At 37.4% G+C, this 14,220-nt stretch overlaps 1 protein-coding gene across 2 annotated transcripts in view; it reads right to left on the reverse strand.

The window, feature by feature from the left end:
• The window catches only part of RFTN2 (raftlin family member 2), a 29,807-nt gene extending 20,715 nt beyond the window's left edge, over positions 1-9,092 (reverse strand). The window contains exons 1-4 of one of the 2 annotated variants that reach the window (XM_058809178.1): positions 8,940-9,092; positions 7,296-7,442; positions 2,207-2,390; positions 180-291 (exon numbers count right to left, since the gene is read on the reverse strand). In XM_058809178.1, the coding sequence (XP_058665161.1) occupies positions 180-291; positions 2,207-2,390; positions 7,296-7,434 (435 nt within the window). In that variant the 5' untranslated portion in view covers positions 7,435-7,442; positions 8,940-9,092. Of the gene's footprint in view, positions 1-179; positions 292-2,206; positions 2,391-6,406; positions 6,487-7,295; positions 7,443-8,939 lie in introns of those variants that run through there. The other variant, XM_058809179.1, reaches the window with a different exon arrangement.
• Between the last annotated feature and the right edge of the window lie 5,128 nt (positions 9,093-14,220).

Raw genomic sequence — 14,220 nt, forward strand, 5'->3', positions numbered from 1 at the left:
AGTGAAGACTTCCAAAGCTTTACAGAGATATTGACAAAAAGTAACTCTTTTCTCACTCTGAGAGAAATTTTGTAGCTTCTATAAAATCAACACAAAACTAAAACCACAACCACTAAATGTAACTTACACTTATGATAGAAACAAAAATCTGAAGAGAAGTTGGAAAAATCCTCCCTTACCTTTTCTAGCAGTTCTTTCACTACTTCATTTGTCAGTGTTTCATATGTTAAAGGACATTCCTCAATCACCAGCCTGGGGTGCCTTTGTGCTCTGGGTGCTGCGTGCTTCTGGCTAGAACACAGAAAGAAAGCAGTCTTTGTCAGGAGTTTGCTGCTAACTTGAGCAAATGCTTGCATATAGAATTCTTTTCTTTAGGAATAGTTATGAATGAAATCCTGACAATGCTTCTTCATACTATTTAGAAGTCAATGGGTTTTGGTGCTTTGTTCTGTTTCTTACACAAAGTGACAGGTACTATGTGTTTCAATGCCAGGATGAGAATATTAATATTTAACAGGAATTTAATCTAAAGACCATGCAGAGAGATATTTTGGAAATGAAGCTTTACTGATAAACAGCTCTGCCTTTGCAATAAATAAATGCAAAAATCTCTGAGAATGCAAAACACACAAATTAAAACTAAATTTAGTAAGCACAAAGCAGATTCAGTTTTGTAGAAAACACACCGTGAATAGAAATGGTCCTTTAACACTGTTAACATGCTGCTGCTTAGTTTTTGTAACTAAAGGAGAGTTGCAGCTGTTAAATGAAACAGTATAGGCAAATTCAAGGAACACAATGCAAAAACACTTACTGAGGGTTAAATAAGGTTTGAATATCTCATATTGAAGCTGACAAACCCCAACTTCCATTTAAAGTCATAGAATAGCACTCATGTTTCATCTAAAGCCAGTTATTAGTCAGACAATATTTAGTGTATGCCAATAATATAATGGGATTTTATTTGATGCTTTCTTTGTATAATAATTTCATTTAGAAAATCAATTTTAAATGAAATGATTAGACACATTCAAATATAGAAGTTGACCTTCCAAACAGTAGTTGGAGAAGGTGTATTTGCCCACAGCAAAACAAGCCTTGGTACATATGGCACCTGGGAAGGAAACTGGAACCTACACCAGTTCCACAGGTATGCTACAGTCTCATCCTTCACCCATTCAGGGCCTAAAGGTTCGAACAACTTCCAAAGGATGCCACATCTACAGGGATAAGGCAAAGAATGGGAGCCATGTGCTGGGAGTGCCAGCTCTTGGAAGCCTCAGCTCCAGGGCAAGCATTTTGCTTTCTTACTCAACTTTCTGCCCACAGGAACAGCATTCACCTTGTTTGCAGATGAATCTATAAAGGTTAAGTTGCATGAACAGCAAATACTCCCAAAAATGCTTGTTTAATCAAAGGGTTTGAGAATTTCTCTTAAATGAACACTTAGAGAAAGCATTACTGCAGTGGCAGCAAGGCAGCTTCCAATTCACACCTTCCCAGCCCTCAAATAAAGACAAGCACCTTTGTGCATCACATAAGGACTCAGAAGAGAAGGGGAAGCTTCACAGCTTTTAATGCTGTAAGAAATCCACTTTCTAGTTATTCAAAATAAGAAGAGGTTATTTTCTTTTGCATTCAAAGGAACTAATGAATGGTAACATTGCTTTGCATGTGTTTTTAGGATCACATGGTGATTTTAATGCAGTAAAAACAGGAGTAATAAACAAGACCATGGATCTGGAACATAAACAAGCTCCTGCCTCTCCCTCAGTGTCAAAACAAAGCTTTTGTATGACCTCTGCTCCAGAATGAAGATTTTCTTCTTAATAAGGAAAAGCCCAAACTATCCCTGACAAATTAATTCACAATCTATGTCATTTTCCCCTGGGGAAGACAAAAGTTTTGAAAACCAAGAAAAAGCAAGCATGAGATAGTTTAAAGCACCTTATTACTCTCCTAGTATTTTAGTTAATCTTATTTGCTGCAAGTGCTAAGACAGATGATATTACACTTTGGATTTTGTTAGGCTATTTACTAAGGCAAAGGAAACATTAGCTTAGCGTGTGCTTAGCATTAATTAAAGACACTACTAACTGGCCAATCCGAGGTGCTCATTTCAAATTGATAAGCAATGAATGTTGAGCAGCCCACACACAAATGGCTTCAGTAAAGGATCAATGTACTCAAGTAATTTCCCTGTTACCTCAGCTTTGACCGGGAGAGCACCACTCGATACATGTGACTTGCAGGGAAGCTCCTCCTCCGTCCCACTGGCAGCAGAATGGGATGCACAGCTCCCACAACATAGCCTTTGCTGTAATACTCTTCCACCCGAGCTGCTATATCCAACACAGAACTGATCCTGATCACTTCTGGATTTGAAGAAGCTACAAAGCATTGAAAGCAGAAGAGAAGCACATGATACTGTGTATGTCTATAAACTCTTTGGGTGAGTTCCTTTTATGCAAACCCAGAAAACCTACAGTCCTATTTATACAAGAAAAAGCAGATTTACGGATGATTCAACACTATTCAACTACTTCAAGTACCTATTTTTACAACTTAATACAATCTATTTTTAACGTACTTGGCAACATTGTCTGTTTGATCAAGGTCTGCCAAGCTGATTTAAAAGCTGTGTTAACATCTAAACACATAATAGAGTTGAACTTAACAAAGCAACTATTTTGTCTAGTCCAAGCCTTAAACATACTAATGCAGTATCCCTCAACTCCAGTTTTCAGGTAAATTTCCACGTAACAGATTTAAGCCAATGACAATTGATTTGTTTCCATTAATTTTTTTTTCCACTTAGAAATGATCTGGAGGAGTATCAGTTGACATTTTGACAGTCCCAGTTCCTTTTTTCACCAAACTTACACATCACCTAAATAAGCTGATTTCTAGGGAGGGTCCCGCTCAGCATGTGCAGGGATTTTGCATCAATAGGCAGCAACTGGATAATACATTATTGTTAGGGAAAACTACAGAGATAAAGGGAAAACTTATTGGAGAACCTTTTTAAAATGGTCCACAGCCTTTGCAAAGAGAAAAGAAAGATTCCACACTGGTAACAGATAAATATTCTGCTACAGTCAGTCTGATGGGTCAGTAATTCCTGTTTCTCACAAGTGCAGCTGGAACTCTAGATGCCCTCAGAAAGCAGGAAATCAATACTCATACACAAATAGCAGCAGAAGAGTCATTACACCAGTACGGATTTGCCAAAGCTTTCATCTTTTGCACTTAGGAACTCTGATAACAAAACAGCCTGGCTGGAAATGTGCTGGTCTATTGGTGAGCCCTGCTCCAAGCAGCCTATTTGCCTGGATCCTGATGGATCCCTCTTTGCAGGACTTTCTGTGCATTAATACCAGTGCCCATCTGCATCAAAGGATGCCTGAGTCAAAACTAAGCAACACTTTTTCCAATATATACATATATATATATATATATATATATACAAGCAAGTGTAATGTGCTGCCCTGAACATTCCCTATCGAACCATACAACTGAAAATAACTAAATACACTAACTCTTCTTTGATTCTGTAATTAAAAAAAAAGCATGAAAAAAATAAAGTAAAAGCATTTATATAAATCTCTCATCACTTTGCTGAGTTAATTTCTTGTCCCTGCCTTCTCTTGTCTATCTGCATTATAGTGCAGGTTGGCAATAGCAAGGAATTTAAGGACCTAAGACACAGAAGTCACTAAGTTTGTCTATCCTACTGCTTTAAACTATCATAAACCAGAGATATGACTCCTTAGTTTGCACAAATGTTTTATTCTAATAAATTGAATTAGAACTCTGCTGATTCACAAGCAGTGCTTTGTAAAGCCTCTCTACACTGCTTTCTATAAAATGTAGGTAATATTGACATAGATACACTTACTGAGGGCTTTAAAAAAAGACCACAAAACCCCCACAAACTATCAGAAACTAGTATTTTACAACACTCAAATGCTTTTTAACACCAATTTCTACTAATGGGAAAAGGAATGGTGGGCTACTTTGCTTATCACTGTAAGAACCTTAACAGAAAAGCTATCAAGAAGAACCAGGATAATTTATACCAGGGAAACACACACTACCAAAAACTATCACCAACACACATATTGATGGTTTACTGCTGATATCCAGCAAATTCAAGCTATTAACTAAACTGTCATTCTCAGTCATAAGGACAAGGCTGTTGCACTTTTTCTTTAAGCTGACACTATCACAGCTTCCCTTTTGTAAACAGATGATATTTTGTCATTAGCAATACTCCCATCCCATGACTCCACTCTGTAAATCCAAGAGCCCATGTATTGAGAAATAACTGCTCCATAGCCTACAGACCAAAAAAGTAGGAATGATGCAATTTGATCACCACATCCCTGATTTTATGAATGTCTTAAATCCTTTTTCATAACAAAAGTTCCCTTCCTGATGTGCTCTCAACAGGTAGCCAAAATACTGTGGCAATAAGAACTCCAGCTAACTTTCCAGATGCATGGTAAATCTCAGATGCAGGATACTGTAGATGATGACAAAACAGCTATTTCACACATATTCACACTGGTATTCAGAATGACAGGAACTTGACAGTATGTCATCTTAGCAAGCTGCATCAATATTTCTTCTTTTCCCTAATAGGAGGATAGTGGATAATGCACAAGCATTATCTTCTGCTTAGAAGAAATATAGAAACTATCCCTACTTTTTGGTTAGACTGACTTCACAAAATAGCAGCTGTTTGTGTGATTGGGATATGATTCATGACTGAGACTTTGGGATTTACAGTCACTAACCAGCATTTAAAATTACACTTCAGTGTCCACTGCTCCCTCTTCTTTGTACTACTCCAGTCCACCAAAATAAAAGATTTGCTGTGGTTTTTTTTTGTTTGGGATTCCCCTGATGGCCCTCATCCTCCATGGAACTCAAAGCTAATTTTTACAGTAGGGATGAGAGCATTTTGGGGACCAGGAAGGGAGAAGCCAAGGTTCAGTGCACAGCTAATAAGTAGTTAAGATGCAAAGGGACTCCAGCCAGCAAATTCAGACCACAGCATGGTTGACCTAATCTGCATCCTGGCCTGGGAGAAAAGATCAGGGACTGATGCAAGTTTCCCCAGCAGGCTCATTTTGACTTCATGTTGCATATGATAAAGCACATGATCACCTGATAAAGCACAGAATAAGGCATATTAAATTGAAATAACACATTTACGCTTGTATATTTTTATCCTGATGCAGGACATGGTTTACTGTAAGATCTTAAAATATTATTAAGTGCAGACGTTCTGTTTTTCTTGGTGCAAGATCCAGTGACAAGAAATCACTTGGGCACACGTAAATCCCCTATGCAGAGGAAGACTTTGTTCTGGAAGTAGGCTAAGCAGAATGAGTGCCATAAATACACAACTTGACAGCAGAGGAAAAACTTTGGTCTGAAGTGATAAAGGGGTCCCAGTTTAATTAAGCCAAAGGACATTCAAATAGCAACAAGTACATGAGCAAGCTGACTGAAGGAAAAAAGAAAAAAAGCTCAGTATATTCTCCACCATACTTGAGCAAGTCCACCCATTTCAGAAACACTCAGAATTGAAAAATGCCTCCAAGGCAGTAGAAATATGTACCATGTTCTTTTTCTGTATTCATCTTAGCTCTAAAAATAGAGACTTCAAAAAAAAAAATTAAGGTTATATACACATATCTAGAATGATTCAACAGAAAGATACCTTTGTTTACAAATCCCCTTTCTTCCAGTAAGAAACCTAAAAAAGAGTGAGGTAACTATCTGAAACTGATCTCAGTTATTTAACATAATTCCACTGAAGCAGAGCAATTCTGATTATCAGACAAACAACAGAAAATTAATCTTTACTGCTGTAGTGCTAGGTTATTAAAACAGAGCTACACCTTTAATTGCACATGTTCAATGGGCTATTACTTCAAAGGTCACAGCCACCTTTAAAACAAGTAATTTATAAAACACTATTAGAAACTGTAACTTGAAAACAAAAAAAAACAACTATCTGGAACAGAGGCTATTTAGGAACACTGAATGCTCTTCAGTTTCCAAAAAATTTATCCTTCCTGTATCAGTAGTTAATTAATGTATGCACTAGGTAGCCTAGCTTTATTTCCAATATCTTACCACTACTTATTTCATAGTTTTGTTTCTTCAAAAGGAAAAAAAACCAGTGAAAAACATTTTACGTAAATCAACAGAACAAAGTTAGATCTCTAGTACTATGTAACCTAGCAGAATATATCTTCTATTAGTCGCATATAGCTTTTTAATGAAAAGACTCTTATATTTAAAATAAAAATATTACAACACTAAAAAATAATCAAAAGCCAAATTTTGTTTATGAAAAAGTTCCTGCAATTGCACTAAGACCTGCACTTACACTGTTTCCCTTTATGCAACCCTTCTAGTAACAGCATTTACTTCAAATCCTTGTTATTAAGCATTTCCAGTACACTAGGTTGTTACAAAATGCAAGTTACTATAAAGTGACTGTAAAAGTGAGCTGTCTGTGCTCTGAGGGCAGCCATCTGGGCTTGTTTATGTTTTCAACTTTGTGGAACAGGGAGTTGCTCTGTTAGAGATGGGACACCCTCGGGAAGGAAGTATCCCACAGAGCACTGTCTGCCTCTAGCTATGCATACAGATTTAGTTTCATTTCAGTCACAATTTCAAAAGACTATTCAACAACTACAAGTACAGCATTTGGGAAAAAAAGCAAGACAAAACTCAGACTCTTATAACAGAAACTTCTACCAAGAGACTGCGGTGGGCGTAAGAGGGGAAGTTACTCCTGATATACAACTAAGGAACAGACTTACTTCTGCATAAAGAAACAAGGACAATGACAGCCTGTTTTCGGAAGTTGAGTGCATTTAAAAAATTGTTATTCAATTAAGGCTCAGGCACAGTGTATTTTCTGAACCGTCACACTGAATTCAGACAACCATTATTCAAAGCCAGTACAGACGGCAGTATGTGACTCACAGGAAACCAGGAAAAATCTCTTAACAGTTTCTAGCCAGCTTCCTTAACGAGGACAGTTGTATAATTTGCAGGGTTTGGTTGTTAAAAATACTTCAGCAGTTTCCATTGTAATTTTATACAAGTGAGAAGCTTCATCGTGATTTGTGTTTCAAAATAAAAGTCTTACATTTTGGCTAGCTTTGACAAAAGTGCCTAAGATTTACTGTAAATCAAACAAGAGAAAACTAAGTTAAATCCTGTTCCTTCTTACTTCAAAACAGTAAAGATACAGCATAAAAATATACCTTCTAAGGTAAAATCCAGCAATACATATTCATAAGCAGAATCCGTCTTTGTTTCAACTTGTGGTCTCTTCAGCGTAGAAAAGATTTTTCCAGGGCTGCTATCATCTGGGTCTTCCAGCTTTCTCAGTCCGCACCCCATGGCAAGATCTGCAAATGATTAAGTCGCAGGAAAAGGTGGGGGGAGCAGCAAGATCTGTCGCTCCTACTACAGGGGAAAAAAAAGGAACCAAATAATTCCCCTCGATTTTTTTTTCCCCCTATTAGCTGTAAATCCAAACAGAGAAAAAGTCCAGTTCCCAGACCGAAAAGCAAAGGTACTTTCCATTCATTTTTAATATAGAAGCAGTGAGCTCGAGATGATTTCAAGCTACAAACTTGGCTATGAGTAGGCTGGATTTCGCAGCAACATTAGAGCTGCTCCCAACTAGCAGAGATTTTCCATGCCACGTCAATTTACAGCCAGCCCCTATCAGTGCTCTCTTGCAGAGGACACCAATAGTGCTTTGTTTGTCCTTCTAGACTGACTGGGTGAGGGGGGGCGAGGGGGGAAGAAGAACTGAAAAACAAAGTTATACAGAAACTTGTCTGTCATTACTTACCTCCAGAAGTTCCCAACTGCAGTAGAAAGTCAGACAGGAAAAAAGCAAGTTAGTCAGAATGAAAGAATGAGAAAAGAGCCTCAACATGGTTGGAGATGAAAATCACTTCCAGAAAGGAAGTCAGCTTCAAGAGGAAATTGCTTCTGGCATCTCAAAGGGTAGAAAGGCAAATGAAAAGCTGTTTAGTCCTTATTTTAGATTTGAGAGTTGGCTCCTATTTCCTTTCTACACAGACTTTCTTACAGAGGAAAAAAACCAACCAAACAAAAACAACATGAACACAGTGTAATAGTGTAAAAATATGTAGTAATTTCTTGTCCAGAAAAATCAATAAGAATCTTCAGCATGCAAATTAACTTATGTAACTGGTTTTGAAAAACACCAAAAATAATCACACTGAAATATTCTTCATTTCAAATGGTATAGACTTGGTCAATACTACATATGAAAAAAATTACAAAACTTTGTTTTCCATTATTCATGGGTATTGAACAAACAGAACCCTTTTCTCTTCTATTAAATTCACCTCAGTTGGTACAGCCACAGACTTTCAACACTGTAAAAAGTTTTCTATGTTAACTCTTCTTTAGGTTCGAAAAATTCAGTATAATTTAAGGGCTCTCTTTACTCTTCCATTAACTATTGCAAGTCATTTGTAATTATTGTGGTCTGCATTATACCTGATGCAGATCACAATAATGCATAGGAAGAAAAAAACACTGAGTTATTTTCTGTGGCCCTGCTGTTCCCAGGATGAACTGTTAGAAATTGGCCTTTTTATTTTTAGACTGCACCTAAAGAAATTCAGTCATCTAGAGAAAAAAATGAAATATATATACCTTATTAAAAATGCTAATAATTTTGTATAAAAATAACTTCAAGTTAGACATTAACTATTTGCAGGTTTCTGTCCTCCTGCAAGCACAGTGATCTAACTTTTTATTTAAGTAGCTTATCAGGAATTATATGCCTAGAGACTACAACATTTTGAAACACACATTATAGATTATAGTCACTTAATGCTAGGAAAAAAAATTATAATCACTTAGTGCAGAGCCTGGAACTGAAGTTGCAATTATTGCAGTCTTTAAAACACGCTCCCAGGTGCTGAAACAGAAAGGAAATCCTCAAGCATTGTCTTCTCAATTAAAACCTAAGAAAACACATCAAATATGCAGAATTCTTAAACTTCTTGAGAGTCTTCTCACACAGAAATTGCTCCCAAACACTACTTTTTTTTCAGTAAAGGTTATCCCTGAACTGTTGCCATATCAGCCATACATGTAAAGTGTCCACTCAGCCTTGAGAGTCCAGCTGCTTCACTCTACACTCCCCTTAAGTTCCATTGTAACTGCTTGTATGAAGCCATGGCATGACTAAGATAACTGCAAGTAAAACAACATTTTTGCAGCACCAGTCCAGTTGTCAGCAGGCTGCTTTTTCATTTTTATTTAACTTAAAATAACTACATTTGCAATTAGGCCATTTTGAATATGTATTTTGAACTCTTCATGACAAGGCTTACACAATGTTACAACCCCTTCACCAAGATAGGGCTTTCCATAATATAAACCAACTCTTACAACACCAGGAAGAATAACAGTTCCAGATAAAAGCAATGGTCCATATTTTGTGCAATCCTAGATAAGTATGAATAGTTATAAGCTCCCAAGTTGGAAGTCAGTCAACAGCTGTCACTGCAGACTTGACTCAAGTCACTAATAAAACCAAAGGTTGCACAGACCAAAAAAAAGAAAACAAAACAAAATCAGCAAGAATGAGCAGCATCTCCCACTGGAGTTTAAAACTGCATCAAAACACTTGAATGACTCAGGAGAGACACAGGATCACAAGATTCTTAAGACTCAAGAGCTGCTAAAGAGCTGCAATTTCCTGTTACCAAGTGGATACAAACTACAAAACAATCTACTTCCAGTGACGCAAAATGCAAAGGCTCTGGGAATGGGTACCAGAAAAGAGCAAATCCCAAACTATCCTGTGATTCAGCAGCAAGTTGTATTTACAGTGCCATCTCTGAAAGGGCATGAGACTCCTTCACTGAAGCTTGATATAATTTTTAGACCTTAAAGAAGGTAAAGACAGCCAGACAAAGGGCCAATGAGTCCAAAGGAACTTTGCCTCCATGGAAGGCTTCCAGGATCCCCAACAGTTTTTATTCTGATCGAATGGAAAAATGATCCCAAGACAGCAAGAGAAGCACATCAGTAGGGATGTGTGTCCCATGCTGGATTACTGACTGCCTGTTGGCAGCACAGGATGAGAAGCAGCAGCAGCAGTTGTGCACAGCAGCTTTGACCAGACTGTGAGACAAATAAGCCTTGCTGTCTACCCACACCTCAGGGCTGTTCCTCCCCTTGCTCATGATCTGCTTTGTTCCCTCTTGTCTGAGGGAGGTTTAAAAGCTTTTGTGTGGGAGGCATTTTTGTTTTTCTCATTACCTTACTAGGCTTATTGAACAAAAGGACTGGAACTGCTTGAAACTGCAGTTTGGAAACAGATGTCTCCTATTGCTGACTCTGCTAAGCTGCAATCAATATGACAGCCAGGGCAGGCTCTGCCTATGGCCTTGGTGCCAAACAAGTGGCATTGGCATCCCTTTTTGATCTCTCTTGCTAGAATTGTTCAGACAATTGTTAAGACAACCCTTCTTGAGGTTTAGAACATCTGTGACAAACCCATCTGAACACAAAGCCTATTTACAGGAATAAAAATATTTACTTCTCCAAAACCCAGGATCTGCATAAGCCATTTAATAATGCAGTTTAAACATTTCCTCCCCCATTACCTTAGGAGATCAAGAATGGGAGATGATACCGGATCAGTTTTCCCTTCACTGAAATAATAAAATGTAAGGAAAACTATGAAAACAATACAAGTACACAAAATATGTTTCTTGCCTGTATGAACAGTATCTAAACTGAAACTCAAGAAAGATCCTAAATTACTGAATCTGCAGTTCAGTCAGCTATACCAGCATACCAAATACCTAATGTTATCCTAGACACAACCCTTCTCTCTCTGGTTAGGACACTGGCTAGTGAGTTAAAAGCAACAGGAATCACACTGCTTTAATGCTACATTAACTCCAAAAATAAGCAAAAGCAGTAGTATTGTAATTTTCCATTTTGAAATATAAATCACAGACTTTGTTTAAGGGCTATGAAATTTAAGGTGTATCACAACCATGACATGACTCCTGCTCAATCCCATGACTTAGAACTGGATGAGGACTCCAAGAGGAGAACATCTCCAATCTTCCAGCCTGTTAGGCCACCACTGGGACAAAAAACATTAGTCTGGGCAGCCTGTATCAGTGAATTTGTTACAGGTAAGCTCATCAGTGAAAAATTTTAAGTGAATAACCTTCTCATGGATGTACCACCAGTTAAGATCCATTCCTGTTCTCAAGGGTGATGTAGTGAGCAGCAGAAATGCAAATACCTTAAACCTCTACCAATTACCTAAAGTATTATTAATAAAAAAGATTTCATTAGGACCAAAATTGACTCAATAAAAAAATAACTCCGTCTAACAAAGTCAAAATGTAAAATATTTGGATCAAGCACATTTCCAATTTGGGCTGAAATGTTAGCATGCTTATAAAGGATACATGGAAAACAATAAAGAAGTCAGCATTGGTACTGGCTATAGATCAGTCATCACTGACAAAATGTAAACAGAGGGCATAGACATAAATAAGATACAAGAAACAAATTACAAACACAAGCTAAATTAGTCAGATTTCTTTGGAACCTGAGGGTAGTTGAACAGCTAGTTTGAGGACTTAGCACATTTAAAACCCCCCTAAATATTAAAAACCTCAAATTGCAACATTTTTGAACTTTAGTTCCCCTTTTAAATTTTTCAGGCTTACTTCCTTTGTTGTATGACTTAAAGCAAATGTAAAGTTTTTGTTTGAGTGAGTATAATGACAGAAAAAGCAAAAAGCTTCCATCAGAAGAATTCTGCAACTCAGTTGTCAAATATTTTTCACACCCCCATTCCCAAGAGCACTTGATTTAACTAAAACACTGACATTTCTTTTTTCTCTAGAATGACTCCATTTAAAGATACCAACGAAGTATCAGGATTCCATTCTGAAGGCTCTGAGGTTTGGCAATTTGCTTTTTTTCTTCAGCCTTTGATTTGCCTTTGAAGGAAGAGTTTTGTGAATGTGACAGGAACAGTCTTGTTAAACAGGTTAACTTGAGCAGAAAAGCCAGCTTTTCTGCTGTAAGCTTTAACTTAAATGTTCTAAAACCAATGAACAGAGATGACAACAATAGTTTGCTTTTGCAGTCATTAAAACATAGTTTAATGATCAAAGTCAAATTTCATTTTTTCATTTTTTTTCAACCCATATTAAAACTCTGACACTACAATAAACAAAAGTTACAATCCAAACAGTAAATATAGACCAGCTAGAATTAAACTTGTAGCTACTAACTCAGAACTTTACTAGAAATCCAAAAATACAGAAGCTTGTTTATTATTGCTGTATTACAAGCAGTTTCAATTAAAAGAGCTTTTAATTTCTAAAATTGTAAACAGTTCTCTAAAATGAGATCTGCAAATTTCTTCAACTTTTCTCTCTGTGCACTCACAGTGTCTCACTTATCACGGCAGTAGCAAGTGTATCATCTGTATCTCCAATACAGTATCAAACACTCAGCCATATGTTAGCCACCAACTAAACCCATGGATTCTAGAAAGAAACTGGATGGGCTAGATCTGGATCTTCTGTATAACAGCTATATAAGGACTAGTGTGCAGGACTGCACACATAGCACTGTATTCTACATCCTTAAAATAAGGACTTAAGGTGAATAGTTTTTATTTCAACAGGAAACTTAGGAAGTTTTTAAAGCAGGTGAACTGAACCTGCTGTAGTACTTCCACATTACAAAGGCACAAAACTATTTTACAAAAAAAAAAAAAAGCTATTTTGCAGCCATACAACTTTTCACATTTTATAACTTTGTTAAACAGACAAAAACATTTCAAGAGAGCCATGTGTTCTGCTAGTTACTACTGGAATGCAGTTTACTCAATGACTTCTTAGCTCTTTTGGAAAATGAGTATCTGAATATAAAGAAATTCTAATTTAAAATTAAAACTGTAAACAGTTTTTCAGGAACAACAGACTTCTTTTGCAAAAGATCTGAAGCAGGAACCAAAAGTACTAATAAACCAGAGAATTCTACATTTTACAAGAAACAATAGCCAAACAGATATACAAAAATACCTGAGAGACAACTTCAGTAACTTTCTGCCTGTCCAAGCTTTTATCCAGCACTTACTTTATGAAATAGAAAATGCTAGAACTAACCTTCTGCAGTGGAAATGTAACATAAGCAGACAGCAGTTGCTAGAAATACTGTAACAGCTAGCTCAGTAGAAAACCAACCAGGTTCTCAGTAGAAGAAACCAACCAGTTCTCCTAAATTCTAAGGGGTGGAAGCCAGAAAATTAACCTAGTTTGCTAATATGGGAATGTGAAAGCCAATGCACAAAGGTGATTTGCTATCAGTTACTGCATGCCCACAGGGCACATGGGGATACACTCCCTCCTAGCATGAGTGTGGAGCCTCACTATTATCAGTGGGAAACTGCAGAAGGCCAAAAAGAACATGACCCTTTCTCCAACCCCCAAAACCCTCATCTGAAGATCTATGGTTAACTAAATGACTTCTGTTGAACAGCATGGCAATCTCCACATTCCAGAAAGCTGAACTAGCACAATAGGACAGTGCAGTGTAAAGGAACAAGAAGCCATGAATGCCAGAACATCAAAACAGCACAACTTTAGGCACTGAGGAAATGTGGTTCTTCCCCAGTACACATATAATTCAACTACAGGGATTCACCCAGCTAAGTCAGGTACATTTCCTACAGAGATTCAACTCCTGGAAGGTTGGCTCAGTCACTGCTGTCTGATGTCATGCCATTGCTCTTGGCAAGCACTCTGAACAAAGATGAGCTGCAATATAAATGAAAAGGCCTCAGTATTTCAACAGTGACTGCCAGTTCCTGGAGGAAAACCAATATTCAGAGCTACTTGGTTTCTTCTCAGTCTCTCAAACCAAAACAAAGCTTTGTTAACACCTGATGATACAACCCTAACTAACAGTGCCTCCAGACTGATGTTACACACCCCACAGGGGAACACTGCAGGGATAGTTCAGTGCCTGACACTGAGTAACCTTCCAAACAATCAAGTTCACATGCAACTAAAACAAAGTGAGTGGTCTCTGAAGCAAAGGCCATGGAATTAACTCATTATCAACAATCTAACATCTGCATCA

The sequence above is a fragment of the Ammospiza caudacuta genome, chromosome 8 (genome assembly GCF_027887145.1).
Source record: "Ammospiza caudacuta isolate bAmmCau1 chromosome 8, bAmmCau1.pri, whole genome shotgun sequence".
NCBI classification, from domain to species: Eukaryota; Metazoa; Chordata; class Aves; order Passeriformes; family Passerellidae; genus Ammospiza; species Ammospiza caudacuta.